The sequence below is a fragment of the Eucyclogobius newberryi genome, unplaced genomic scaffold (assembly GCF_026437365.1).
Source record: "Eucyclogobius newberryi isolate DKJ021-1_F unplaced genomic scaffold, fEucNew1.0.hap1 SCAF_13, whole genome shotgun sequence".
Lineage (NCBI taxonomy): Eukaryota > Metazoa > Chordata > Actinopteri > Gobiiformes > Gobiidae > Eucyclogobius > Eucyclogobius newberryi.
The window spans coordinates 15,443,632-15,471,091 of NW_027315757.1; the positions used below are offsets into that span (position 1 = coordinate 15,443,632).

The 27,460-nt window shown below is 46.0% G+C and overlaps 1 protein-coding gene across 1 annotated transcript; it reads right to left on the bottom strand.

Annotated features, from left to right (window-relative positions):
• Positions 1–1,285: 1,285 nt before the first annotated feature.
• gas7a (growth arrest-specific 7a) lies at positions 1,286–22,432 on the bottom strand. The gene is made up of 10 exons (XM_072442134.1): positions 22,229–22,432; positions 11,492–11,581; positions 9,835–9,953; positions 9,478–9,552; positions 8,295–8,373; positions 7,719–7,850; positions 4,962–5,085; positions 3,556–3,635; positions 1,960–2,058; positions 1,286–1,572 (listed from the first exon to the last, which is right to left on the bottom strand). The coding sequence occupies exons 1-10, from the start codon at positions 22,355–22,357 to the stop codon at positions 1,459–1,461; spliced, it is 1,041 nt and encodes a 346-aa protein (XP_072298235.1). The 5' UTR covers positions 22,358–22,432; the 3' UTR covers positions 1,286–1,458.
• Between the last annotated feature and the right edge of the window lie 5,028 nt (positions 22,433–27,460).

Below are 27,460 nucleotides of genomic sequence, written 5' to 3' on the forward strand. Positions count from 1 at the left end.
TTCCAAGTGTGTGTGTTTATGTGTGTGAGGGGCGTGGCTAAAGCTAGCGTGCACAGGAACAGTTTTCCCTCATTTCTTTGACTTCTCTCAAAGCCTCTACGCCGCGTTTGAACCTCTCTTTATGTCATGCTAATGCTAATGCTAATGTCAGACGCATTATGACCTGGAAATATCAGATTTTGATATCATAAACAGGAAACGGCTGTCGCTAACATGCTTTGCTAGCTTTGTGTTGCTAAGGCTCCACATATAAGTTAGCATCAGTGGAAACACGGCAGTTTAGCACGTGATCAAGTCAGAGTTTGGAGAGGAAGGATTCTTTTGTGTGTCTCTGCTTTTTGCCGTCTTGTTTTTGGCCTGAGTCTACGTTCTCTGTCGTCCAATTATCTGGTTGTGCTGTGAAGCTCCGCCTCCTGAGCTGAAGTCCACCTGGAGCTCAAGAGAGCGGTAGCACATTCGCCACATCAAATTGGGCGGACTAAACCGGAAACTAGGTGGACTATCTAGTTTCCAGGACCAAACCAATTCCACATTAGGACTCAATGTAGTGTGAACGCACGGTTGGGCCGTACCAATCCACAGTCAGGCCGTACCAATCCACTCCAAAGCGAACAAAGCTAATGGGCCCCTCACCAGAAAAGTTACATAGTGCACCTTTTAAGGCTCATTTATGCTCCGTTCTCTTGCGCAAAAAGCTTTCAAAGTGTGGTACTTTATACTTCCAACCATTTCTCTGGCCGTTTGCTCAGACATGACCTCTTTGCTAGCCGATGCTAACCGGACTTATGCCCCTTCACGTCACCAATTCCAATATAAAAGTATATCAAGCTTTTAATTCATTACATTATGGGACGTATCGTCTCTTGTCACAGGTAAAATGTGAAAGAGGATGTTCAGCGGTCACTAGATTCTTACAAGAAGCACAACAGAAAGCTCAATGTAAAGTCAGTTAGCCTTTAGCTCAGATGCTAATACGTAGTCATGTTTTTAAAAGTTGAGCTCTCACTGTTGCACTGTGTTCACTGCTGCCCCCAGGTGGTCAGCTCATGTACAGCTTTAGTGCGACACAAAGCGAGTGCGAGACAAACCGACATCGAACCTAATGACGGACAAACTGACGCAGAGGACGGACAGCAGTGGCGTCTGTGCGTCTCGAGCGGAGAGCATGAATGAGCCTTTCGTCTAATCGATTATCTCTGAGTCTGAAAGATTCACATAATCCTTAGTCCACTGCAGAGGACGGAAATGGGGTCGTGTCAGACGTGTTTAAACCTGTCGGAAAAGACCCATAAATGAGACGGATTGCAAATTCAAGCCGTTCTAACTGTTGCAGATGCAGTTTTTTGCAGTGTGGCATCCATGAAGCGCGGGTGGGGAGGATCATGCTGGTGCTGCTCTGGGACAGTCCTGTAGGGGGCAGCAGCGGCTCGTGAGGGGCAGAGGGAGGAGGGGTGTGTGTTAAATGTCCAGGTCCACCGGTCGTACGTCCCCCGTCTTGTTCTCTCGGACCCAGAGCTCGCGGTCTTTGGCTGGGTCTACGTCCTGAAGCAGCTGGTCCACCGGCTGCACCGTCTGAAACACAACACCAGCTTCAGTCTCAGAGTGTGTGTGCCTCAAAAAATCAGCCTCCTATTGTACCTGGCTCACTCTCCCTCCTCCCTGAGTAACTGATTAGCCCAGGACATTCGGATACTGATCAGTCTCTCAGGGAGAAGAGAGTGTAAGCCAGGTACAATAGGAGGCTGATGGCCCATTCAAGGACTGATAGGAAACAAAGAGGGTTAGTTTCTGGTGAAACCCAAAAACACTCTGTGTAGCTCTGTGTGTATCTGAGTGTAGCTCTGTGTGTATCTGAGTGTAGCTCTGTGTGTATCTGAGTGTAGCTCTGTGTGTATCTGAGTGTAGCTCTGTGTGTATCTGACTGTAGCTCTGTGTATGGGGGTCAGTGGTGTTACGTACGCTCTGGTTGAACATGTCCGTCTCGTGTCTCAGGGTGGTGTACTGTCTAAGGTGAGTCTGGATGAACTCGATTCTCTCGACCTCCAACTTCTCCAGCTCCTGAAAAACACACACATGCGAGTATAAACCAGAGTACTACAAAGACCAGAGTACTACTGACACAGAGACTTGAGTACTACAAAGACCAGAGTGCTACAAAGACCAGAGTACTACGAACAAAGAGACCAGAGTACTACGAACAAAGAGACCAGAGTACTACAAAGACCAGAGTATTACAGACACAGAAACCAGAGTACTACAATGACCAGAGTACTACAGACACAGAGTACTACAGACACAGACACCAGAGTACTACAGACAGAGTACTACAGACACAGAGTACTACAGATACAAAGACCAGAGTAATGCAGACACAGAGTACTACAGACACAGATTACTGCAGACACAGAGTACTACAGACACAGAGACTAGAGTACTACAGATACAGAGTACTACAGACACAGAGACCAGAGTACTACAGACACAGACTGCTGCAGACACAGAGTACTACAGACACAGATTACTGCAGACACAGAGTACTACAGACACAGAGACTAGAGTACTACAGATACAGAGTACTACAGACACAGAGTACTACAGATACAAAGACCAGAGTAATGCAGACACAGAGTACTACAGACACAGATTACTGCAGACACAGAGTACTACAGACACAGAGACTAGAGTACTACAGATACAGAGTACTACAGACACAGAGACCAGAGTACTACAGACACAGACTGCTGCAGACACAGAGTACTACAGACACAGATTACTGCAGACACAGAGTACTACAGACCCAGAGACTAGAGTACTACAGATACAGAGTACTACAGACACAGAGACCAGAGTACTACAGACACAGACTGCTGCAGACACAGAGTACTACAGACACAGATTACTGCAGACACAGAGGACTACAGACACAGAGACTAGAGTACTACAGATACAGAGTACTACAGACACAGAGACCAGAGTACTACAGACACAGACTGCTGCAGACACAGAGTACTACAGACACAGATTACTGCAGACACAGAGTACTACAGACACAGAGACTAAAGTACTACAGATACAGAGTACTACAGACACAGAGACCAGAGTACTACAGACACAGACTGCTGCAGACACAGAGTACTACAGACACAGATTACTGCAGACACAGAGTACTACAGACACAGAGACTAGAGTACTACAGATACAGAGTACTACAGACACAGAGACCAGAGTACTACAGACACAGACTGCTGCAGACACAGAGTACTACAGACACAGATTACTGCAGACACAGAGACTAGAGTACTACAGATACAGAGTACTACAGACACAGAGACCAGAGTACTACAGACACAGACTGCTGCAGACACAGAGTACTACAGACACAGATTACTGCAGACACAGAGTACTACAGACACAGAGACTAGAGTACTACAGATACAGAGCACTACAGACACAGAGACCAGAGTACTACAGACACAGAGTACTGCAGACACAGAGTACTACAGACACAGAGACACAGAGTACTACAGACACAGAGTAGAGGATAGTGGGTGTTACCATGCTGCTGGTGACCATCTCCTCGAACCATTTGCACTGAGTCTGATTGTAGAAGTCCAGAGAGCGCATCAGGTCGTCCCCTGGACACACAAAAAACAACACACACAACACACACACAACACACACACACACACACACACACAACAGACACAACACACACACACAACAACACACACACAACACACACATACACACAACACACACAACACACGCACAACACACACATACACACAACACACACAACAACACACACATACACACACACATACACACAACACATACACACAACACACACACACATACACACAACACACACACACAACACACACACACAACACACACATAACACATACACACAACACACACAACAACACACACACAACACACATATACACACACACAACACACACACACATACATACACACAACACACACACACAATACACACATACACACAACAACACACACACAACACACACACACACATATACACACAACACACATACACACAACACACATACAACACACACACAACACACATACACACAACACACACACAACACACACAAGACACACATACACACAACACACACACATACACACAACACACACACAACACACACAGACAACACACACACAAACACATTATTAACTACACTGAAAACCATCAAAGAAGTCATATTGTGTATTTGCTTCACAGTTATTATCTACGACACCTGTAGATTATTATTATTTTAGATTTTGGACATTTTGAATTGTAATATTGATTCAAAACGTCTCAATAAAAGAAACAAATTCGCTGTAAACATCATCACAACAAAGTGTCTCTCTCTCTGCCGACCATGTGACGACAAAGCCTGACCACACGATGAAAACACAACAGGAGACCAATGTCAGTGGGCGTGTCGGTGAGATGGGTGAAAACGGCTCCTTGACCTGGCGTTTGGACTGCGGAAGGATAAAGATTCTTCAAAACATGAATGAATCACTCTAAATGCAGCTTCAAGAGGGTAAACGATGGCGCAAACCCCGTTATACCAGCAGAGGGCGCCCACACCACGTCATGTGACTATAGACGCGCCCTGACCATCGATTAGTCAAATATAACTGTCCAAAACTGTTCATTGTGTTTATGATCTAACTATCTGACCCACTCTGCACTCATGAGATACAACTGTAGGGGGCGTACTCGAGAAAATGAAGGATGAATAGACTGAAACGATTTGCCCTGAATCTTCAGCTAACTCACTCCACTTTCTTCAATATAAATCCTGATAATTGGAATAAAATAATTAGTCAACTCATACACATTCTGGGCAACAAAAATATTAACTGATTAATCTGCAGAACAAGACGTATGAGAACCCTACGAGGCCGATCAGCTACAGGAGACATGATTCTCGTACCTGCCTGCGTAGATTTCCTCCTGGCCTTCTTGATGTCTTCTTCTCCTTTGTTGCTGAGTTTGACTTCGAGCTGCTGCGTCTTCACCTCCAGGTCCTTCTGCCGATCGGCCAGAGCTTTACGCGCCTGTAACACAAGTCCACAACAGTCTGCAACAGTCTGCAAGGGTCTGAAAGAGTCTGACAGAGTCTGCAAGGGCCTGAAAGGGTCTGAAAGAGTCTGAAAGTGTCTGAAAAGGTCTGAAAGAGTCTGAAAGTGTCTGCAAGGGTCTGAACGGGTCAGAAAGAGTCTGAAAGAGTCTGAAAGAGTCTGAAAGGGTCTGAAAGGGTCTGAAAGAGTCTGAAAGAGTCTGCAAAGGCCTGAAAGAGTCTGCAAGGGTCTGAAAGTGTCTGAAAGGGTCTGAACGGGTCAGAAAGAGTCTGAAAGAGTCTGCAAGGGCCTGAAAGAGTCTGAAAGAGTCTGAAAGGGTCTGAAAGAGTCTGAAAGAGTCTGAAAGAGTCTGAAAGAGTCTGCAAGGGCCTGAAAGAGTCTGAAAGTGTCTGTAAGAGTCTGAAAGTGTCTGAAAGGGTCTGAACGGGTCAGAAAGAGTCTGAAAGAGTCTGAAAGGGTCTGAAAGGGTCTGAAAGTGTCTGAAAGAGTCTGAAAGAGTCTGAAAGAGTCTGCAAGGGTCTGAAAGGGTCTGAAAGGGTCTGAAAGAGTCTGCAAGGGCCTGAAAGGGCCTGAAAGGGTCTGAAAGAGTCTGAAAGAGTCTGAAAGAGTCTGCAAGGGTCTGAAAGGGTCTGAAAGGGTCTGAAAGAGTCTGAAAGGGTCTGAAAGGGTCTGAAAGGGTCTGAAAGGGTCTGAACGGGTCTGAACAGGTCTGAAAGAGTCTGAAAGAGTCTGAAAGGGTCTGAAAGAGTCTGAAAGGGTCTGAAAGGGTCTGAAAGAGTCTGAAAGTGTCTGCAAGGGTCTGAAAGTGTCTGAAAGGGTCTGAACGGGTCAGAAAGAGTCTGAAAGAGTCTGAAAGAGTCTGAAAGAGTCTGCAAGGGCCTGAAAGAGTCTGAAAGTGTCTGTAAGGGTCTGAAAGTGTCTGAAAGGGTCTGAACGGGTCAGAAAGAGTCTGAAAGAGTCTGAAAGAGTCTGAAAGGAAGAGTCTGAAAGAGTCTGCAAGGGTCTGAAAGGGTCTGAAAGGGTCTGAAAGAGTCTGAAAGGGTCTGAAAGGGTCTGAAAGGGTCTGAACGGGTCTGAACAGGTCAGAAAGAGTCTGAAAGAGTCTGAAAGGGTCTGAAAGAGTCTGAAAGGGTCTGAAAGGGTCTGCAAGGGTCTGCAAGGGTCTGAAAGAGTCTGAAAGGGTCTGAAAGGGTCTGAAAGGGTCTGAACGGGTCTGAACGGGTCAGAAAGAGTCTGAAAGAGTCTGAAAAGGTCTGAAAGGGTCTGAAAGAGTCTGAAAGGGTCTGAACGGGTCAGAAAGAGTCTGAAAGAGTCTGAAAGAGTCTGCAAGGGCCTGAAAGAGTCTGAAAGTGTCTGCAAGGGTCTGAAAGTGTCTGAAAGGGTCTGAACGGGTCAGAAAGAGTCTGAAAGAGTCTGAAAGAGTCTGAAAGAGTCTGAAAGAGTCTGCAATGGTTTGAAAGGGTCTGAAAGGGTCTGAAAGAGTCTGAAAGGGTCTGAAAGGGTCTGAAAGGGTCTGAACGGGTCTGAACAGGTCAGAAAGAGTCTGAAAGAGTCTGAAAGGGTCTGAAAGAGTCTGAAAGGGTCTGAAAGGGTCTGAAAGGGTCTGAACGGGTCTGAACGGGTCAGAAAGAGTCTGAAAGAGTCTGAAAAGGTCTGAAAGGGTCTGAAAGAGTCTGAAAGGGTCTAAACGGGTCAGAAAGAGTCTGAAAGGGTGTGAAAGGGTCTGAAAGAGTCTGAAAGGGTCTGAAAGGGTCTAAAAGAGTCTGAACGGGTCTGAACGGGTCAGAAAGAGTCTGAAAGAGTCCGAAAAAGTCTGAAAGGGTCTGAAAGGGTCTGAAAGAGTCTGAAAGGGTCTGAAAGAGTCTGAAAGAGTCTGAAAGGGTCTGCAAGGGTCTGAAAGGGTCTGAAAGGGTCTGAAAGGGTCTGAAAGGGTCTGAAAGGGTCTGAAAGGGTCTGAAAGGGTCTGAACGGGTCTGAAAGGGTCTGAACGGGTCTGAACAGGTCAGAAAGAGTCTGAAAGAGTCTGAAAGGGTCTGAAAGAGTCTGAAAGGGTCTGAAAGGGTCTGCAAGGGTCTGAAAGGGTCTGAAAGGGTCTGAAAGGGTCTGAACGGGTCTGAACGGGTCAGAAAAAGTCTGAAAGAGTCTGAAAGGGTCTGAAAGGGTCTGAAAGAGTCTGAAAGGGTGTGAAAGGGTCTGAAAGAGTCTGAAAGAGTCTGAAAGGGTCTGAAAGGATCTAAAAGAGTCTGAACGGGTCTGAACGGGTCAGAAAGAGTCTGAAAGAGTCTGAAAGAGTCTTAAAGAGTCCGAAAAAGTCTGAAAGGGTCTGAAAGGGTCTGAAAGGGTCTGAAAGAGTCTGAAAGGGTCTGAAAGGGTCTGAAAGGGTCTGAAAGGGTCTGAACGGGTCTGAACGGGTCAGAAAGAGTCTGAAAGAGTCTGAAAGAATCTGAAAGGGTCTGAAAGGGTCTGAAAGAGTCTGAAAGGGTCTGAAAGAGTCTGAAAGAGTCTGAAAGGGTGTGAAAGGGTCTGAAAGAGTCTGAAAGAGTCTGAAAGAGCCTGAAAGAGTCTGCAAGGGTTTGAAAGTGCCTGAAAACGTGTAACAGAGTATGTACCTTCTCGACGCCGGCGTACTTGGAGGCCAGCTGTTTCCTCAGGTCAGAGATGTGATGGTCGTACTTCTTCAGATCCTTCTTAAAATGCTCTCCTCTGAACACCAGCAAGGGCTTCTCAACTTCACTGTGCAGCTGCAAGTACAAGTACATTTACTGCAGTTACCACAAGCGACGTCCTATATCATCTTGAAACGCCTTACACAGTTTTGTTGTGATACACGACCATCTTTAATGATAATCCTGTACATGAATAACGCTGCGATGCTCCAGCTGTTCACTGTGACATTGACATTCTGCAGGAGAGAACGACTACCTACTGGATCCATCATATGCGTTTGTGACTACGTTACATCGATGCCAATGATCTGACCTTCTCAGACACACTGACATCTCATCCATAACCGTGGGATTCGTCTTTCCACTCAGCCGTTTCAGAAATAAGAAGCCGCTCGCTACATTAAAAAAAAAATAATAATCCTGTCTAAAGGAGCCAATGTTCATGTCATTTAATGTTATAACATTATAACAAATGTAGCTTTTGTGACGTGTAGATTTACTCAGTGAGAGTCTCGTTACCTTGTTGGAGAATTTGAGATGAACCTCGGCTTCATCGTGTAAACTCTTCTTCAGCTGTGTCCAGGCTTCACCCAGAGTTCTGAAGAATGAAAAGTACAAATATATATTCACAAAAACTCTCTGTGTATAAGGAGCAGATGTGAGTTTGAATAAAAATATCTAAGAAGATGTTTTATCTAAGACATAAAACATGCCAAAAATCTGATTGAAATCCGAGTCTAACTCAATCAGAATCACATCTGTCACAAACAGGTCTAAACCAGGTCTAAACCAGGTCTAAACCAGGTCCAAACCAGGTCTAAACCAGGTCTAAACCAGGTCCAAACCAGGTCCAAACCAGGACTAAACCAGATCTAAACCAGGACTAAACCAAGTCTAAACCAGGACTAAACCAAGTCTAAACCAGGACCAAACCAGGTCTAAACCAGGACTAAACCAAGTCTAAACCAGGTCCAAACCAGGTTCAAACCAGGACTAAACCAGATCTAAACCAGGACTAAACCAAGTCTAAACCAGGACTAAACCAAGTCTAAACCAGGACCAAACCAGGTCTAAACCAGGACTAAACCAGGTCTAAACCAGGACTAAACCAGGACTAAACCAGGTCTAAACCAGGACGAAACCAAGTCTAAACCAGGACTAAACCAGGTCTAAACCAGGACTAAACCAGGACTAAACCAGGTCTAAACCAGGACTAAACCAAGTCTAAACCAGGACTAAACCAGGACTAAACCAGGTCTAAACCAGGACTAAACCAAGTCTAAACCAGGACTAAACCAGGACTAAACCAGGTCTAAACCAGGACTAAACCAAGTCTAAACCAGGACTAAACCAGGACTAAACCAGGTCTAAACCAGGACTAAACCAGGACTAAACCAAGTCTAAACCAGGACTAAACCAGGTCTAAACCAGGACTAAACCAGGACTAAACCAGGTCTAAACCAGGACTAAACCAAGTCTAAACCAGGACTAAACCAGGACTAAACCAGGTCTAAACCAGGACTAAACCAGGACTAAACCAGGTCGAAACCAGGTCGAAACCAGGACTAAACCAGAACTAAACCAGGTCTAAACCAGGACTAAACCAAGTCTAAACCAGGACTAAACCAAGTCTAAACCAGGTCTAAATCAGGTCTAAATCAGGACTAAACCAGGACTAAACCAGGTCTAAAGCAGGCCTTACCCTTCCTCCTGAGCGGCCAGAGGACTCAGGGACAGTTTGGACAAGTTCTTGGCGTATTCTTCTTCGATCTTTATCCTGCAACAAAAAGAGCCGATTCACTAAAGATCCACAAAGCTCCTTTGTGTTTTTAAAGTCTTGTCCTGAGCATGTTACTGTTCAAACTGCCTTTGTTGCAAAAGCAAAAGCCACAACTAGAGAGTTATTCAAAACTGAATAATGCAACAGACTAAACCAGGTCTAAGCCAGGTCTGAGCCAGGACTAAACCAGGTCTAAACCAGGTCTGAGCCAGGACTAAACCAGGTCTAAACCAGGACTAAACCAGGACTAAACCAGGACTGAACCAGGACTGAGCCCACCTCTCGTGGAAGAACTCGGCCATCTCCTTCTGCAGCGTTTTGCCTTTGAGTTGTTTCTGGATCAGGACTTCGATGCCGGGGACACACGGGTGTGTCCCCTGAGGGTCTTTCTTGTCCGCCTGAAACAACACGTTTACTTTAGACTTTAAAAACGGGGAATCCTGCGTAACCTTTGTGAAAATGGCCTCCACAGAGATGATCTTGCTGGAGCAGGGGCCCATTTGAACCCCTCAAAGGGCCGGTGCAGGTCACTTCAGACGCTGACCCGCTCCAGAGTGAACCGGTGGAAACAGATCTGTGGAGAGGCGAGCCCACTCACAGTGAGAATTTATGTTTTTAATGGCTTCTTTCCTGAGCAGTTAAAACACCAGTGATGAGTTTAATGCAGTAGTCTGGAACATTCCTGATCTCCATGGAGACAGAGCCTTACAGACACAGGCACTGCTGCCCTCTAGTGACCTCTGGCAGTCGGAGGTTAAAGTGTCATAAAATATCGATCTGTTTAAAAGTATCTGAGTATATTCTAAGTATATTTATAGCAGTTTGTACTCTGCGTTTCTAGTAAAATGTTTATTGTTTAATCTAATCTGTGTTTCCAGCTCGGCTAAAGAAAGATGTGCGACGAAAATGTGAATCTTCTCATAATCCTGGATCGATCACTCTGTTTTTACACCGGCATCGACCACAACACGTCAGGTGAACGCAGCAGAGTGGTGACCGCGACAGACCCCCCTGGACCCCCCTGGACCCCCCTGAACCCGCCCCCGGACCCCCCTGGACCTCCTGGACCCCCTAGACCCCCTAGACCCCCCCGGACACCTCTGAATTGAGAGCGGTGCAGTTATAGAACAGAAAACTCTCTTCTCTTTTCCTTGTGTCTTTCACTCTAGATTCATTGAGTGTTGTATCGTTCTGTCTCATGGGATGTTTGAAGACGGCGCTGAAGATAAACGCTGAAGACAAACGCTGAAAACAAACGCTGAAGACAAACGCTGAAGACAAACGCTGAAGACAAACGCTGAAAACAAACGCTGAAGACAAACGCTGAAGACAAACGCTGAAGACAAACGCTGAAAACAAACGCTGAAGACAAACGCTGAAGACAAACGCTGAAAACAAACGCTGAAGACAAACGCTGAAGACAAACGCTGAAGACAAACGTTGAAGACAAACGCTGAAGACAAACGCTGAAGACAAACGCTGAAGACAAACGTTGAAGACAAACGCTGAAGACAAACGCTGAAGACAAACGTTGAAGACAAACGCTGAAGACAAACGCTGAAGACAAACGCTGAAGACAAACGCTGAAGACAAACTGCCTCTGTGGGTTTAAATCAGAGAGAAAAGGGCCAAAAGGTTCTGGATTCCTCTGAGTTTGTCCTGAATGTGTCACTTTAAGGTTCCTGTGTTTTAATGTGTCGCGGACATGAGGTGCGCGCTTGATTTAGCTTCAAACCCGTCTCCGTCTCAAGTTTAACCCGGTTCATCCCAAACACTTCGGGAACAAGAAGCTGCTTTCTGAGTCTCCCGCGCTCTGGATGTTCCCGCCACAGAACCAGGTCCTCAGGGGGCATTTCGGAAGGCGAGCGATGCGTTTAATCGTCCCCCGTGGATCGCGGAAGGCGTTTTGGGAGATTTCGAAGGCTCTCGCACTGACCCAGAAGAAGTCGCAGTAGCTCCAGTCGTTGGGCTTGAGCAGCTGCTGTTCGGGTCCTTCGCCGGGAAGAGGGAAGGTCACGCAGTTCACCTGAAAACACAGAAAACACGTGAGAAACCCGGGCGGGACGCGCCTCAGAAAGACAAGCAAACACAGGACCAACACCGACGTCGGCCATTTTCTCAATACTTATAGAAATGGACGCCGCGTCATTAAATGTTCTAAGCTAAAGCTCCTTCTGATGGACTTCATTCTTGGTTATGGAGCGGATTATGGATCAGAAACCGGGATTGCTGCGTTTCAGAGATGACATCACAACATTCTATCGGCCAACAATATTTCACACAGACGGAGAACAACTGACAGTGACCTCGAGCCTCCAATCACTGCCGGAAACGATGGGTTCAGTATTTGTGAATTCACCTTTGAGATATTTCACGGCAAAGTACAATTATTATTATTTATTTATAGGGGAAACTGGCTCTTGCGCCCCCTGTGGGAGGATGACATCATCACAATCAGTCCTGGATGTTTTATTTTTATTTTATGAATTCAATCTCATAGTTATTATTTATTTATGTATCAATTTGTTTATGTAATGATTATCTTTAAACCATTCATAAAATAATAGGAACTATGATTAGGAAATGAGCTCTGTATTTGTTTGTTTCTATAATAATCAATCATAATGTTAATAATAAAATTCAACTTGGAATTGGTTACAATTGAAAAATCTATGTTTTGTGGAGGTTTTGGTCTCTTTTGGGTCACCGATGTTTTGAACGACTTTATTCAGAGTTTAGTCTAATTTTAGACTCACTTTTCATAACTCAGACCAGATACAGTTCAGGTTTGGATCTGGAAAAGCCAAATATTCTCTCAGGTGACGCTTGACCTGAAACGTTTGAGAACCAACGTTTCACCGTCACAGTTTGTGTATTTGAGATTTAACAGTTTAAGCCACAATATCAACATTTCAGACTCATAAAAGGCCAAACATGTTTATTTGTAGAGCACAATTGGAACACAAGAAAACTAAAAGTGCGAGGTTGCCCGTGTCAGTGTTCAGGCGGATGTCATTTGTCACCTTGACAACAGCAGTCTCAGTGCTGTGGATGAAGTCTAAAACCTGAAAAACATCGAATGAGTCGTTCATTAAGAGGAAATCTGTGACTGATGTAAACAACCTTTTCAAGGACTTTGGCCCAAAATGGCAGATTATATAAAATAACAAAAAAGTATTTCAGACACATTTGTTAAGGCTTTTGTGTCAAGGGAAAGAGACGGGAGATTGTAATTGTAAAGAGGAAGCAGGAATGTATTTAGTTTTCTTCCAAACACATTTCTGTTTCTTGGTTTTTCTCTGAGTTAAAGGTCGAGAGTGAATAAACATGAGGCGGCGCCTGAGGACACGCTTCAGAGACACGCCAACACGGATCAGACGCCAGCGCGGACTGTCCAGACGTTGTGGCTGTCCAGACCATGCAGCTGACCAGACCATGCAGCTGACCAGACCATGCAGCTGACCAGACCATGCAGCTGATCAGACCATGTGGCTGTTCAGAAAACCCAGCTGTTCAGACCATACAGCTGTCCAGAACACCCAGTTAATCACACCATTCTTCTTATCAGAACATCCAGCTGGTTTGACGATTGAGCTGTTCAGACCATGCAGAAGTTCAGACTATGCAGCAGTTCGGACCATGCAGCTGTTCAGACCATGCAGCCTTCGGATCATGTGGCTTTTCGAACCATGTGGCCAGTCAGCACCATGCGGCTGATCAGACCATGCGGCTATTCAGATTTTGCTCAAATTATTGTAACTGATTCACATTTTCTTAAAACCTTCAGTAATTATTGAAAATGATCTAAATAAAATCACTATAAAATAAAAATACTATCATCTAAACAGATATTTTCAAACTAAAAACAGATTAAAAACAAAATGGCATTTAAGAAACACATTAAATCAGGATAAATATGTAAAATAAAATAAATAAAATGGCAGATATATGTTTGTAGTGTTTGTTATTAAAGCAAATGTAAGATAAATGTGATTTAGAATATTAAAGTTAAAGTGTGTGTGTTTGTTTGTTTGTTTGCTTGTTTGCTTGTCACTCTTGTTCATGTCCATCACGTTTCCACGGCAGCGTCAGGTTCAGAGTCGTCCTTTCTCTGTAAAACTGTGACTAACGTGTTACATAAGCACATTATGTTCAGGCCAAATAATAATGTGAAGATTCTGCAGCTGCGACAGCCACGACGTGAGAGACTCAAACCCACAACCTCGTCACTCTGAGGCGCCCAGTCTTAAATAATGAGAGCGCCAAAGAGAACAAGACGGAAAAATCAATACGAGTCAATTCTAATAAAACCTCAAGACGAGACTCGAGTTACAGCCAAATAAGTGACTATTACAGTCGTAAGGACTAAACCAGGACTAAAACAGGTCTAAACCAGGTCTAAACCAGGACTAAAACAGGACTAAACCTGGTCTAATCCAGGACTAAACCAGGTCTAACCCAGGACTAAACCAGGTCTAAACCAGGACTAAAACAGGACTAAACCTGGTCTAATCCAGGACTAAACCAGGTCTAACCCAGGACTAAACCAGGTCTAAACCAGGTCTAAACCAGAACAGTTGCTCAGTGTTTCATTCTTCACGTGTCTGAAATCCGACCAATCATATGGCACCATTCACACCTGACGCTGGGGAGCTGCACCTGGCCGTCACCGTGGCAACAGGTCACATGTCTCCATGGTAACAAGCCAATTCCTGTGTCGTCGGACTAAACTAGAACAGAACCAGGACTAAACCAGGACTAAACCAAATCTAAAGAGGGCTAAACCAGGACTAAACCAGGTCTAAACCGGGTCTAAACCGGGTCTAACCCGGGACTAAACCAGGACTAAACCAAGTCTAAAGAGGGGCAAAACCAGGTCTACCCTGGGACTAAACCAGGACAAAAGAGGGGCTAAACCAGGACTAAACCAGGTCTGAAGAGGGGCTAAACCAGGTCAACACTGGGACTAAATCAGGTCTAAAGAGGGACTAAACCATGACAAAAGAGGGGCTAAACCAGGTCTACACTGGGACTAAACCAGGATTAAAGAGGGGCTAAACCAGGTCTACACTGGGACTAAACCAGGATTAAAGAGGGGCTAAACCAGGTCAACACTGGGACTAAACCAGGACTAAAGAGGGGCTAAACCAGGACTAAACCAGGTCTGAAGAGGGGCTGAACCAAGTCTACACTGGGACTAAACCAGGACTAAAGTGTGAGCAGAGGTGGGAATGAGGTGCTGATGCAGGGTTGCCGTCGGTGATGGGGATACGTTTCCACGGCGACTGGAGCATTGGGGGAGGGGCGCGCTGTGAGTAACGTGACGAACAAAAACACACTGAGAGACCAAGCCAGGACTAAACCTGAGCTAAACCTGGACTAAACCAGGACTAAACCTGAACTAAACCTGAACTAAACCTGAACTAAACCTGAACTAAACCTGGACTAAACCTGAACTAAACCTTGACTAAACCTGGACTAAACCTGAACTAAACCTGGACTAAACCTGAACTAAACCTGAACTAAACCTGGACTAAACCTGAACTAAACCTTGACTAAACCTGGACTAAACCTGAACTAAACCTGAACTAAACCTGGACTAAACCTGAACTAAACCTGGACTTACCTGAACTAAACCTTGACTAAACCTGGACTAAACCTGAACTAAACCTGAACTAAACTTGAACTAAACCTGGATTAAACCTGGACTAAACCTGAACTAAACCTGGACTTACCTGAACTAAACCTTGACTAAACCTGGACTAAACCTGAACTAAACCTGAACTAAACTTGAACTAAACCTGGATTAAACCTGGACTAAACCTGAACTAAACCTGAACTAAACCTGAACTAAACCAGGACTAACCCTGGACTAGACTTGAACTAAACCTGGACTAAACCTGAACTAAACCTAAACTAAACCTGGACTTAACCTGAACTAAACCTGAACTAAACCTGAACTAAACCTGAACTAAACCTGGACTTACCTGAACTAAACCTTGACTAAACCTGGACTAAACCTGAACTAAACCTGAACTAAACTTGAACTAAACCTGGACTAAACCTGGACTAAACCTGAACTAAACCTGGACTTACCTGAACTAAACCTTGACTAAACCTGGACTAAACCTGAACTAAACCTGAACTAAACTTGAACTAAACCTGGATTAAACCTGGACTAAACCTGAACTAAACCTGAACTAAACCTGAACTAAACCAGGACTAACCCTGGACTAGACTTGAACTAAACCTGGACTAAACCTGAACTAAACCTAAACTAAACCTGGACTTAACCTGAACTAAACCTGAACTAAACCTGAACTAAACCTGAACTAAACCTGGACTAAACCTGAACTAAACCTGAACTAAACCTGAACTAAACCTGAACTAAACCTGGACTAAACCTGAACTAAACCTAAACTAAACCTGGACTTAACCTGAACTAAACCTGAACTAAACCTGAACTAAACCTGAACTAAACCTGGACTTACCTGAACTAAACCTGAACTAAACCTGGACTAAACCTGAACTAAACCTGAACTAAACCTGAACTAAACCTAAACTAAACCTGGACTTAACCTGAACTAAACCTGAACTAAACCTGAACTAAACCTGAACTAAACCTGGACTTACCTGAACTAAACCTGGACTAAACCTGGACTAAACCTGAACTAAACCTGAACTAAACCTGAACTAAACCTGAACTAAACCTGGACTAAACCTGAACTAAACCTGAACTAAACCTGAACTAAACCTGGACTTACCTGAACTAAACCTGAACTAAACCTGAACTAAACCTGAACTAAACCTGGACTAAACCTGAACTAAAACTGAACTAAACCTGGACTAAACCTGGACTAAACCTGGACTAAACCTGGACTAAACCTTGACTAAACCTGGACTAAGCCTGGACTAAACTTGAACTAACCCTGGACTTAACCTGGACTAAACCTGGACTAAACCTGGACTAAACCAGGTCTAAACAGTCTCAGTTTCTCTCGTCATGTTTCTCCACAACAGCGGCCATTACTCCTGTCGCCATGGAAACTGGGTTGCTGCATCGCTCCGTCTCCCCCTCCGTCTCCCCCTTCCTCCCCCATCGCCGCGTCTTCTCGTGTTCAGCATAAACCCTCCCTGCAGCGAGCAGGTCTCCGGTTCAATCAATCTGAATAACACATAATGACACTGAGATCCCAGCTCAGATCTGGTCCACTGATCCAGAACGGTCTAGACCGGTTTAGAACTGCAGCGGCAGTGATGGATGTGTCAAAGATGTCCTCCAGGGACAATAAAAGACTAAAGACTAAACCAGGACTAAACCAGGACTAAACCAGATCTAAACCAGGTCTAAACCAGGACCAAACCAGGTCTAAACCAGGTTTAAATCAGGTCTAAACCAGGTCTTGCTCTTACATAACCCGTTGTGCCAGCTTCACCTCTCATCCCAGAATAAACCTGGAGCTCGTGAACACGAGACTTTCATCTGAGGAAACATTTTATCATCTTAAAGCCTGAGTCATTCTTTAGAAATAAAACATGTCGAAAACAGTTCATTCAGCTCTAAGGTTCAGCTCTGAGGTCTAGCTCTAAGGTCCAGATCTAAGGTCCAGATCTAAGGTCCAGCTCTAAGGTTCAGCTCTGAGGTCCAGATCTAAGGTCCAGATCTAAGGTCCAGATCTAAGGTCCAGCTCTGAGGTCCAGCTCTGAGGTCCAGCTCTGAGGTCCAGATCTAAGGTCCAGATCTAAGGTCCAGCTCTGAGGTCCAGCTCTGAGGTCCAGATCTAAGGTCCAGATCTAAGGTCCAGCTCTAAGGTCCAGCTCTAAGGACCAGCTCTAAGGTTCAGCTCTAAGGTCCAGATCTAAGGTCCAGATCTAAGGTCCAGCTCTGAGGTCCAGATCTAAGGTCCAGATCTAAGGTCCAGCTCTGAGGTCCGGATCTAAGGTCCAGATCTAAGGTCCAGATCTAAGGTCCAGCTCTAAGGTTCAGCTCTGAGGTCCAGATCTAAGGTCCAGATCTAAGGTCCAGCTCTAAGGTCCAGCTCTGAGGTCCAGATCTAAGGTCCAGATCTAAGGTCCAGATCTAAGGTCCAGCTCTGAGGTCCAGCTCTGAGGTCCAGATCTAAGGTCCAGCTCTGAGGTCCAGCTCTGAGGTCCAGATCTAAGGTCCAGATCTAAGGTCCAGCTCTAAGGTCCAGCTCTAAGGACCAGCTCTAAGGTTCAGCTCTAAGGTCCAGATCTAAGGTCCAGATCTAAGGTCCATATCTAAGGTCCAGCTCTGAGGTCCAGATCTAAGGTCCAGCTCTGAGGTCCAGCTCTGAGGTCCAGATCTAAGGTCCAGATCTAAGGTCCAGATCTAAGGTCCAGCTCTGAGGTCCAGCTCTGAGGTCCAGCTCTAAGGTCCATATCTAAGGTCCAGATCTAAGGTCCAGCTCTAAGGTCCAGCTCTAAGGACCAGCTCTAAGGTTCAGCTCTAAGGTCCAGATCTAAGGTCCAGATCTAAGGTCCAGCTCTGAGGTCCAGCTCTGAGGTCCAGATCTAAGGTCCAGATCTAAGGTCCAGCTCTGAGGTCCAGCTCTGAGGTCCAGATCTAAGGTTCAGCTCTAAGGTTCAGCTCTAAGGTTCAGCTCTGAGGTCCAGCTCTGAGGTTCAGCTCTAAGGTCCAGCTCTAAGGTTCAGCTCTAAGGTTCAGCTCTAAGGTTCAGCTCTGAGGTCCAGCTCTGAGGTCCAGCTCTGAGGTCCAGCTCTAAGGTCCATATCTAAGGTCCAGATCTAAGGTCCAGCTCTAAGGTCCAGCTCTAAGGACCAGCTCTAAGGTTCAGCTCTAAGGTCCAGATCTAAGGTCCAGATCTAAGGTCCAGCTCTGAGGTCCAGCTCTGAGGTCCAGATCTAAGGTCCAGATCTAAGGTCCAGCTCTGAGGTCCAGCTCTGAGGTCCAGATCTAAGGTTCAGCTCTAAGGTTCAGCTCTAAGGTTCAGCTCTGAGGTCCAGCTCTGAGGTTCAGCTCTAAGGTCCAGCTCTAAGGTTCAGCTCTAAGGTTCAGCTCTAAGGTTCAGCTCTAAGGTTCAGCTCTGAGGTCCAGCTCTGAGGTCCAGATCTAAGGTCCAGATCTAAGGTCCAGATCTAAGGTCCAGCTCTGAGGTCCAGCTCTGAGGTCCAGCTTTAAGGTCCATATCTAAGGACCAGCTTTGAGAGCTCCAGAGTCTCGACATGAGCCAAACTGTTAGTATCTGCGCTGCTGAGACTCTGTTTACCGGCTTTATTCCAGGGCTGACTCTTCTTCATCTTCCTCTCCTTCGTTGATGTACAGCTTTATTCTTTAGGCTTTGATATGTCATTGCACCTGCTTCTCTGGGTGTATAAGCTCCGTTGCCCCTTTGTTCTGGGTCAGTTTGTCATTTCATGTCTGTCCAAAAGGCAGGGTTGCCCTGCCCTGCCCCTGCTTCGTTCGACGTCTGTCCGAGAGACTGCTAGTCTCTCCTGCCCTGCTCCTGTTTTTCCTGCCTGTCTAACTGAGTTAAGTTGGTGCTTTCCTGTTTTGACTTTTTGGAATTTTGAATCTTTGTTAAATAAACTCTACTTTGCCTTCGTCCAGACTGCGTTTGGCTTTTTGCCTCCGGGACCATAACACAAACGCTCCAGAGTCTCGACGTGAGCCAAACGCTCCAGAGTCTCGACATGAGCCAAACGCTCCAGAGTCTCGACGTGAGCCAAACGCTCCAGAGTCTCGACATGAGCCAAACGCTCCAGAGTCTTAACATGAACCAAACGCTCCAGAGTCTCGACATGAGCCAAACGCTCTAGAGTCTCGACATGAGCCAAACGCTCCAGAGTCTCGACATGAACCAAACGCTCCAGAGTCTCGACATCAACCAAACACTCCAGAGTCTCGACATGAGCCAAACGCTCCGGAGTCTCGACCTGAACCAAACGCTCCAGAGTCTCGACATGAACCAAACACTCCAGAGTCTCGACATGAGCCAAACGCTCCGGAGTCTCGACCTGAACCAAACGCTCCGGAGTCTCGACATGAACCAAACGCTCCGGAGTCTCGACATGAACCGAACGCTCCGGAGTCTCCACATGAGCCAAATGCTCCAGAGTCTCGACATGAGCCAAACACTCCAGAGTCTCGACATGAACCAAATGCTCCAGAGTCTCGACATGAACCAAACGCTCCAGTCTCGACATGAACCAAACGCTCCAGAGTCTCGACATAAACCAAACGCTCCAGAGTCTCGACATGAACCAAACGCTCCGGAGTCTCGACATGAGCCAAACGCTCCAGAGTCTCCACATGAGCCAAATGCTCCAGAGTCTCGACATGAACCAAACGCTCCGGAGTCTCGACATGAACCAAACGCTCCGGAGTCTCGACATGAACCAAACGCTCCGGAGTCTCGACATGAACCAAACGCTCCGGAGTCTCGACATGAGCCAAACGCTCCGGAGTCTCGACATGAACCAAACGCTCCAGAGTCTCCACATGAGCCAAACGCTCCAGAGTCTCCACATGAGCCAAACGCTCCAGAGTCTCCACATGAGCCAAATGCTCCAGAGTCTCGACATGAGCCAAACGCTCCAGAGTCTCGACATGAACCAAACGCTCCGGAGTCTCGACATGAGCCAAACGCTCCAGAGTCTTGACATGAACCAAACGCTCCGGAGTCTCGACATGAACCAAACGCTCCGGAGTCTCGACATGAACCAAACGCTCCGGAGTCTCGACATGAGCCAAACGCTCCAGAGTCTCGACATGAACCAAACGCTCCGGAGTCTCGACATGAACCAAACGCTCCGGAGTCTCGACATGAGCCAAACGCTCCAGAGTCTCGACATGAACCAAACGCTCCAGAGTCTCGACATGAGCCAAACGCTCCAGAGTCTCCACATGAGCCAAACGCTCCAGAGTCTCCACATGAGCCAAACGCTCCAGAGTCTCGACATGAACCAAATGCTCCAGAGTCTCAACATGAACCAAACGCTCCAGAGTCTCGACATGAACCAAACGCTCCAGAGTCTCGACATGAGCCAAACGCTCCAGAGTCTCGACATGAACCAAACGCTCCAGAGTCTCGACATGAACCAAAAGCTCCGTAGTCTCGACATGAGCCAAACGCTCCAGAGTCTCGACATGAACCAAACGCTCCAGAGTCTCCACATGAGCCAAACGCTCCAGAGTCTCCACATGAGCCAAACGCTCCAGAGTCTCGACATGAACCAAACGCTCCAGAGTCTCCACATGAGCCAAACGCTCCAGAGTCTCCACATGAGCCAAACGCTCCAGAGTCTCCACATGAGCCAAACGCTCCAGAGTCTCCACATGAGCCAAACGCTCCAGAGTCTCGACATGAACCAAACGCTCCAGAGTCTCGACATGAACCAAACGCTCCAGAGTCTCGACATGAACCAAACGCTTGAGAGTCTCGACATGAAACAAACGCTCCAGAGTCTCGACATAAAACAAACGCTCCAGAGTCTCGACATAAAACAAACGCTCCAGAGTCTCGACATAAAACAAACGCTCCAGAGTCTCAACATGAACCAAAACCACGTTAAGGGGCAAAGTAACGTTACACATTCATCATTCCTCACACGTCCGATAAATTGTTGCCGACGGCGTGAGTTCCCGCCGCCGTCGCCGTGTGGTGCATGCTGGAATAGCATGTGCTTTTGAATTCATGCTGAGTTCAGTGTTTTAACATGTTCGCAGGTTTAACGGATGCGATCAAGCGAGAAGGAATATAAAAAAACAAACATTTATGAACGAGGTAAATGATGACAAGTGTTAAGTTGGATTTCTTTAAGGAAATAAATTACACTTCTGCTACTACACACGCATTTCTTAAATCTAAAATGGTCTGCTCCATCAAATAAAAAACATACAGTAGTTTGACAATGTTGCTCATTAATTAACTTAATGACTCTTATTATCTTAATAATAATAATAATAATAAGATTATTATTTGCCGCTTCATTAAAATGAATGGAAGTGTTTACATTAGTGCCAGGCTTTTTATACTTTTAAGTTTAAACTGTTTTTCAACATATATTTCTGTATTACCATCAAATAATCCTTTTGTTTTGTTTTTGCGTCTCTGATCAGTTTGACTTTTAACCAAAAATAATGACAGCTTTTGTGTGATTAATGTGATAATTATGATGATGATGATTGTTGTGATTATGATTATTATTAGACTAATCCAGCACTAAACCAGGCCTAAACCAGGACTAAACCAGGTCTAAACCAGGTCTAAACCAGGACTAAACCTGGTCTAAACCAGGCCTAAACCAGGACTAAACCAGGTCTAAACCAGGACTAAACCTGGTCTAAACCAGGTCTAAACCAGGACTAAACCAGGTCTAAACCAGGACTAAACCTGGTCTAAACCAGGTCTAAACTAGGTCTAATCCAAGACTAAACCAGGTCTAAACCAGGACTAAACCAGGTCTAAACCAGGACTAAACCAGGTCTAAACCAGGTCTAAACCAGGTCTAAACCAGGTCTAAACCAGGTCTAAACCAGGACTAAACCAGGACTATCACTCTTTTGCACAATAGACAGGTATTTCTTACCCAGCCTTTTGTGTAAAACATTGAATATGAATTGTGCGGGTCTAAACCCAGTCTACACCAGGACTAAACCAGGACTAAACCAAGACAGGTGTTTTCTTACCGTAGCCTTGGTTTCCTTCACCTCCTTCACCGTTTGTCGTTTGGCCGGAGACACAGATCCAGGCGGCTGAGGAGCGAGACAAGAGGGATCATCAAAGCTCTCCTCGGTATCGAAACTGGCCTCCATCATCACTACGAATACTGCAAAGACTACTGCAAATACTCCTACAAATACTACTGCTGCTGCTGCTGCTGCTGCTGCTGCTGCTGCTGCTGCTGCTGCTACCAATGCAGCGTCTGAGAGACGAGAGGAACACGGAGAGATGCCGCGATGAGCAAGAGAGAGACGAGGCACTGACTGTGAAGGGAGGGAGAGAGGGGGCGAGGGAGAGAGAGGGAGGGAGCGAGGGAGAGAGAGGGAGGAGAGAGGGAGAGGAGAGAGATAGAGGAGAGGGGAGAGGGAGGGAGGGAGAGAAACGAGGCACTGACTGTGAAGGGAGGGGGAGAGAGAGGGAGAGAGAGAGAGGGGGAGGGAGAGAGAGAGGGAGGAGAGAGGGAGGGAGAGAGAGAGGAGAGAGAGGGGAGAGAGAGAGGGAAAGCGAGAGGGAGGAGAGAGGGGGGAGAGGGAGGGAGAAGAGAGGGGGGGAGAGGGAGGGAGAGGGGGAGAGAGGGGGAGAGAGGGAGGGAGAGAGAGAGGGAGGAGAGAGAGAAGAGAGAGAGGGTGATGGAGGAGTGGGCGTGATGTGATGTCATGGCTCTGGTTCATCGTCTGCTTTGTTGGGACCAAACGAATCTGGTGAATCCAGTTCAAATGACGCGGCTCGAGGTTCATTTAGGTCATTACCGGCTCAAAGGGGCCACAACATGGACCAAAAGGGGCCAAAACGGAACACAATGAGCCAAAACATGGGCCAAAACAAACCAAAACATGGGCCAAAACGAGCCAAAACACAGTACAAAACGAGCCAAAACACGGGCCAAAACAGGCAAAAACAGGCCCAAATGACCGTTTTACAGCATTTGACAGCCAATCAAGTATGTTTCGGCGTGCGGCGCTGGAGTTAAGATAAGGTCAGAATCAGTCATTAAAGCGCCCCCTACAGGTCAGACGACTCGCTAAAACGTGAGTGTATATATATATATTATATATTATATATATTACATTTTTACCAAAAATGATCGAAACTATCACAGAAGAGCTGATTCTTTAAAATGTCACTTCCTGTTTGTAATTGATGACATCACACTAGGAAATAACTTTTTAATGTATTCATATATTTTTGTATATGTCAAAAAGTTTATTTGTGTAAATTCTGCATAAAATGAGTGTCCCTGGTGTGATGTCACTTCCTGTATGAGTGTCCCTGGTGTGATGTCACTTCCTGTATGTCATTTTCTACACATCTTCCATCTTTTTCTCCACAAATACCTGCTCGATCGGCGTAAAACTATCATTTATATGTACGACAGGTATAAACACACGGGACAGGAGTTGAAAATTAGTATGGGCTATAAACTTTGTATGCGTCACATCGGCTGCAAGCTTTGTTTTGTAACTATGCATTGTCCCTGTCAAATAAATAAATAAATAAAGTCAAAAACAATGGCACTTTAACGTCTCCAGGAAGTTAAAGTTGACGTTATTTCGACAGCCTGAAAACAAAAGCATCTGCATCAAAGTCTAAAGAGTTAAATGTATAAATCTGTAATTTCTTCCATAATTAAAGTCTCTTCTGGTGAAATATCAGAACATATGTTTGGCCCGAGGCCGAGGGTCTCTGAGGGTCTCATATTATAGTACTGTCAACGGAAGGACTAAACCAGGACTGAACCTGGACTAAAACCAGGACTAAACCTGGATTTAACCTGGATTTAACCTGGACTAAATCTGGACTAAAGCAGGACTAAACCTGGACTAAACCAGGGCTAATCCTGGACTAAACCTGGACTAAACCAGGGCTAATCCTGGACTAAACCTGGACTAAACCAGGGCTAATCCTGGACTAAACCTGGACTAAACCAGGACTAAACCAGGGCTAATCCTGGACTAAACCTGGACTAAACCAGGACTAAACCTGGACTAAACCTGGACTAAACCTGGACTAAACCAGGACTAAACCTGGATTAAACCTGGACTAAACCAAGGCTAAACCAAGGCTAAACCAGGTCTAAACCTGGACTAAACCTGGATTAAACCTGGACTAAACCAAGGCTAAACCAGGACTAAACCAGGTCTAAACCTGGACTAAACCTGGACTAAACCTGGACTAAACCTGGACTAAACCAGGACTAAACCTGGATTAAACCTGGACTAAACCAAGGCTAAACCAGGACTAAACCAGGTCTAAACCAGGACTAAACCTGGATTAAACCTGGACTAAACCAAAGCTAAACCAGGACTAAACCAGGTCTAAACCTGGACTAAACCAAAGATCCTCAGACTTCTGGAGTTTTCTGGCTTCATTAGATCGACTGCCGCAGCACGACACTGGGAGACAGAGAGAAGGTCCAGATCTCCAGCAAGAGGTCGGGGCCTGGAATTTAACCTACAACAACGCAACGTAGCAACAACACATGTGCCATGCCCTCAACCATTGCACCACTACCACCGAACCACAGTCAAACTTTCAGCAGGAGCCTGGCCCTCTCCAGGACCAAAGGAGACTTGTCTTTTCCAGTGGAGGTTCCTGCCTCAAGCTGAGGAGCTTCTCAGGTCAGAGTGAGAAGGAGCGAGGATCGTGATGCGGTCGCCGGATCGGTTTGTTGTGGTGAAGGAGGAGCTGAGTCCAAAGACAAAGATCTGGATTTACCTTAACCATGGTTCTACCCTCGCCTGTGGTCGTGAGCTTTGGGGAATGGAAGTGGTCAGGGGGGTGGAAGTGGTCAGGGGGGTGGAAGTGGTCAGGGGGGTGGAAGTGGGGGGTGGGAGTGGTCAGGGGGGTGGGAGTGGTCGGGGGGTGGAAGTGGTCAGGGGGGTGGAAGTGGGGGGTGGAAGTGGTCAGGGGGGTGGGAGTGGTCAGGGGGGTGGAAGTGGTCACGGGGGTGGAAGTGGGGGGTGGGAGTGGTCAGGGGGGTGGGAGTGGTCGGGGGGTGGAAGTGGTCAGGGGGGTGGAAGTGGGGGGTGGGAGTGGTCAGGGGGGTGGAAGTAGTCAGGGCGGTGGGAGTGGTCAGGGGGATGGAAGTGGTCAGGGGGATGGAAGTGGTCAGGGGGGTGGAAGTGGTCAGGGGGATGGAAGTGGTCAGGGGGGTGGAAGTGGTCAGGGGGTGGGAGTGGTCAGGGGGAAGGGAGTGGTCAGGGGGATGGAAGTGGTCAGGGGGGTGGAAGTGGTCAGGGGGGTGTAAGTGGTCAGGCAGGAGGCCACGCCCCTCAGGCAGGAGAGCTTCTTTCCCTCTGCCGTTGGACTCATGAACACTTCGTCACTTTAACCATCATTTAATCACTCACTGCTCACTTTCTGCTCTACATATGTAAATTACACTGTACATGTGTACATATTAAACCTATTTTTATTTTTGTTTCTTATAGTTTATTGTTATTCTTATCCATAGATGATTTTAATTTATTTTGACTTATTCATTGTTTTAAGGATTTATGTTGAATCACCAAGACAAGTTCATATGTTTGTGAATTCTGTTCGATGACAACGGCAATAAATCCTTTATGATTCTGATTCTGAAGTGTGAACCCTCAGAAGAACACGAGTGTGAACCCTCAGAAGAACACGAGTGTGAACCCTCAGAAGAACCCTCTGTGAACCCTCAGAAGAACACGAGTGTGAACCCTCAGAAGAACCCTCTGTGAACCCTCAGAAGAACACGAGTGTGAACCCTCAGAAGAACACGAGTGTGAACCCTCAGAAGAACACGAGTGTGAACCCTCAGAAGAACACGAGTGTGAACCCTCAGAAGAACCCTCTGTGAACCCTCAGAAGAACACGAGTGTGAACCCTCAGAAGAACACGAGTGTGAACCCTCAGAAGAACCCTCTGTGAACCCTCAGAAGAACACGAGTGTGAACCCTCAGAAGAACCCTCTGTGAACCCTCAGAAGAACACGAGTGTGAACCCTCAGAAGAACACGAGTGTGAACCCTCAGAAGAACACGAGTGTGAACCCTCAGAAGAACACGAGTGTGAACCCTCAGAAGAACCCTCTGTGAACCCTCAGAAGAACACGAGTGTGAACCCTCAGAAGAACACGAGTGTGAACCCTCAGAAGAACACGAGTGTGAACCCTCAGAAGAACACGAGTGTGAACCCTCAGAAGACCACGAGTGTGAACCCTCAGAAGAACAATTATTCACGATTTTGCTCGAAAATGCTTCACATTTCATACCAGTTTGAAAATCTTTCAGGTTCATAATTTCACTTCCTGGCTGTAAATGATGACATCACACCAACTGTTACCATGGAGTACACTGGACCCAAACTCCTGTCTCGTAAATGTTCTTTTTGTTGAATATAATGTTAAATGATTTGTCTGTTGTAGAAGCTTCCCGTCATTGGCCGCATCTTTTCAAGGTCACAGTGGGCGGAGTTTGGAGCTGGCCCGCCTCCATCAGCAGCGTCATGAGCGTTCACTCCAGTCTTTGTTCTTCTAGAAAAAACACCCACTTCCTTCACGTACTTCAGTTTAACAAATCTTTTCCAGCTAAAATACTCCTTTTTCTAGTTTTTTATTTTTAGAACACAAAACAACAAAAACAGAACAAAAATGAGAAATATTAATAATTATATTTTTTCAAACACATAGAATGAGAACATCGGGCAAGTAAAGGAATAAAAGTAGAAAATAAGGACATGGCGTCAAAAGAAAAAGAAGATTTAAAGTATGTCCAAAATAATTGTCCCATTTTGTTTTTCAAATGTGTCTTTTGTCAAGTTGAGTTCAGAACTTTATTATTATTATGATATTAGTCCAGATCTCGATCGTCAGAGCGTTTTTCTCTGGCAATTTTTCATTTTTAAATCTCACACAGAACTCACAACCCTCTGGTCACAGGGCAAATAAACCAAACACTCACCTTAACAGGCGTGAACATGGTCCTGGTCCTGTCCCAGTCCTGGTTCAGATCCTGGTTTAGATCCTGGTTCAGTTCCTGATTCAGAACCTAGTTCAGATCCTGGTTTAGATCCTGATTTAAATCCTGGTTCAGATCCTGGTTCAGGTCCTGGTTTAGATCCTGGTTTAGATCCTGGTTTAGATCCTGGTTTAGATCCTGGTTTAGATCCTGGTTCAGATCCTGGTTTAGATCCTGATTTAAATCCTGGTTCAAATCCTGGTTCAGATCCTGG

Bases quoted from the DNA above. Each gene is read 5' to 3' on its own strand.
- gas7a (XM_072442134.1), bottom strand. From the start codon at position 22,357: ATGATGGAGGCCAGTTTCGATACCGAGGAGAGCTTTGATGATCCCTCT. The intron at 11,582-22,228 runs GTAAGAAAACAC...CTGTGTTTTCAG, and splicing joins TGAAGGAAACCAAGGCTACG to GTGAACTGCGTGACCTTCCC. The intron at 7,851-8,294 runs GTAACGAGACTC...TTGTACTTGCAG, and splicing joins ATCTCAAATTCTCCAACAAG to CTGCACAGTGAAGTTGAGAA.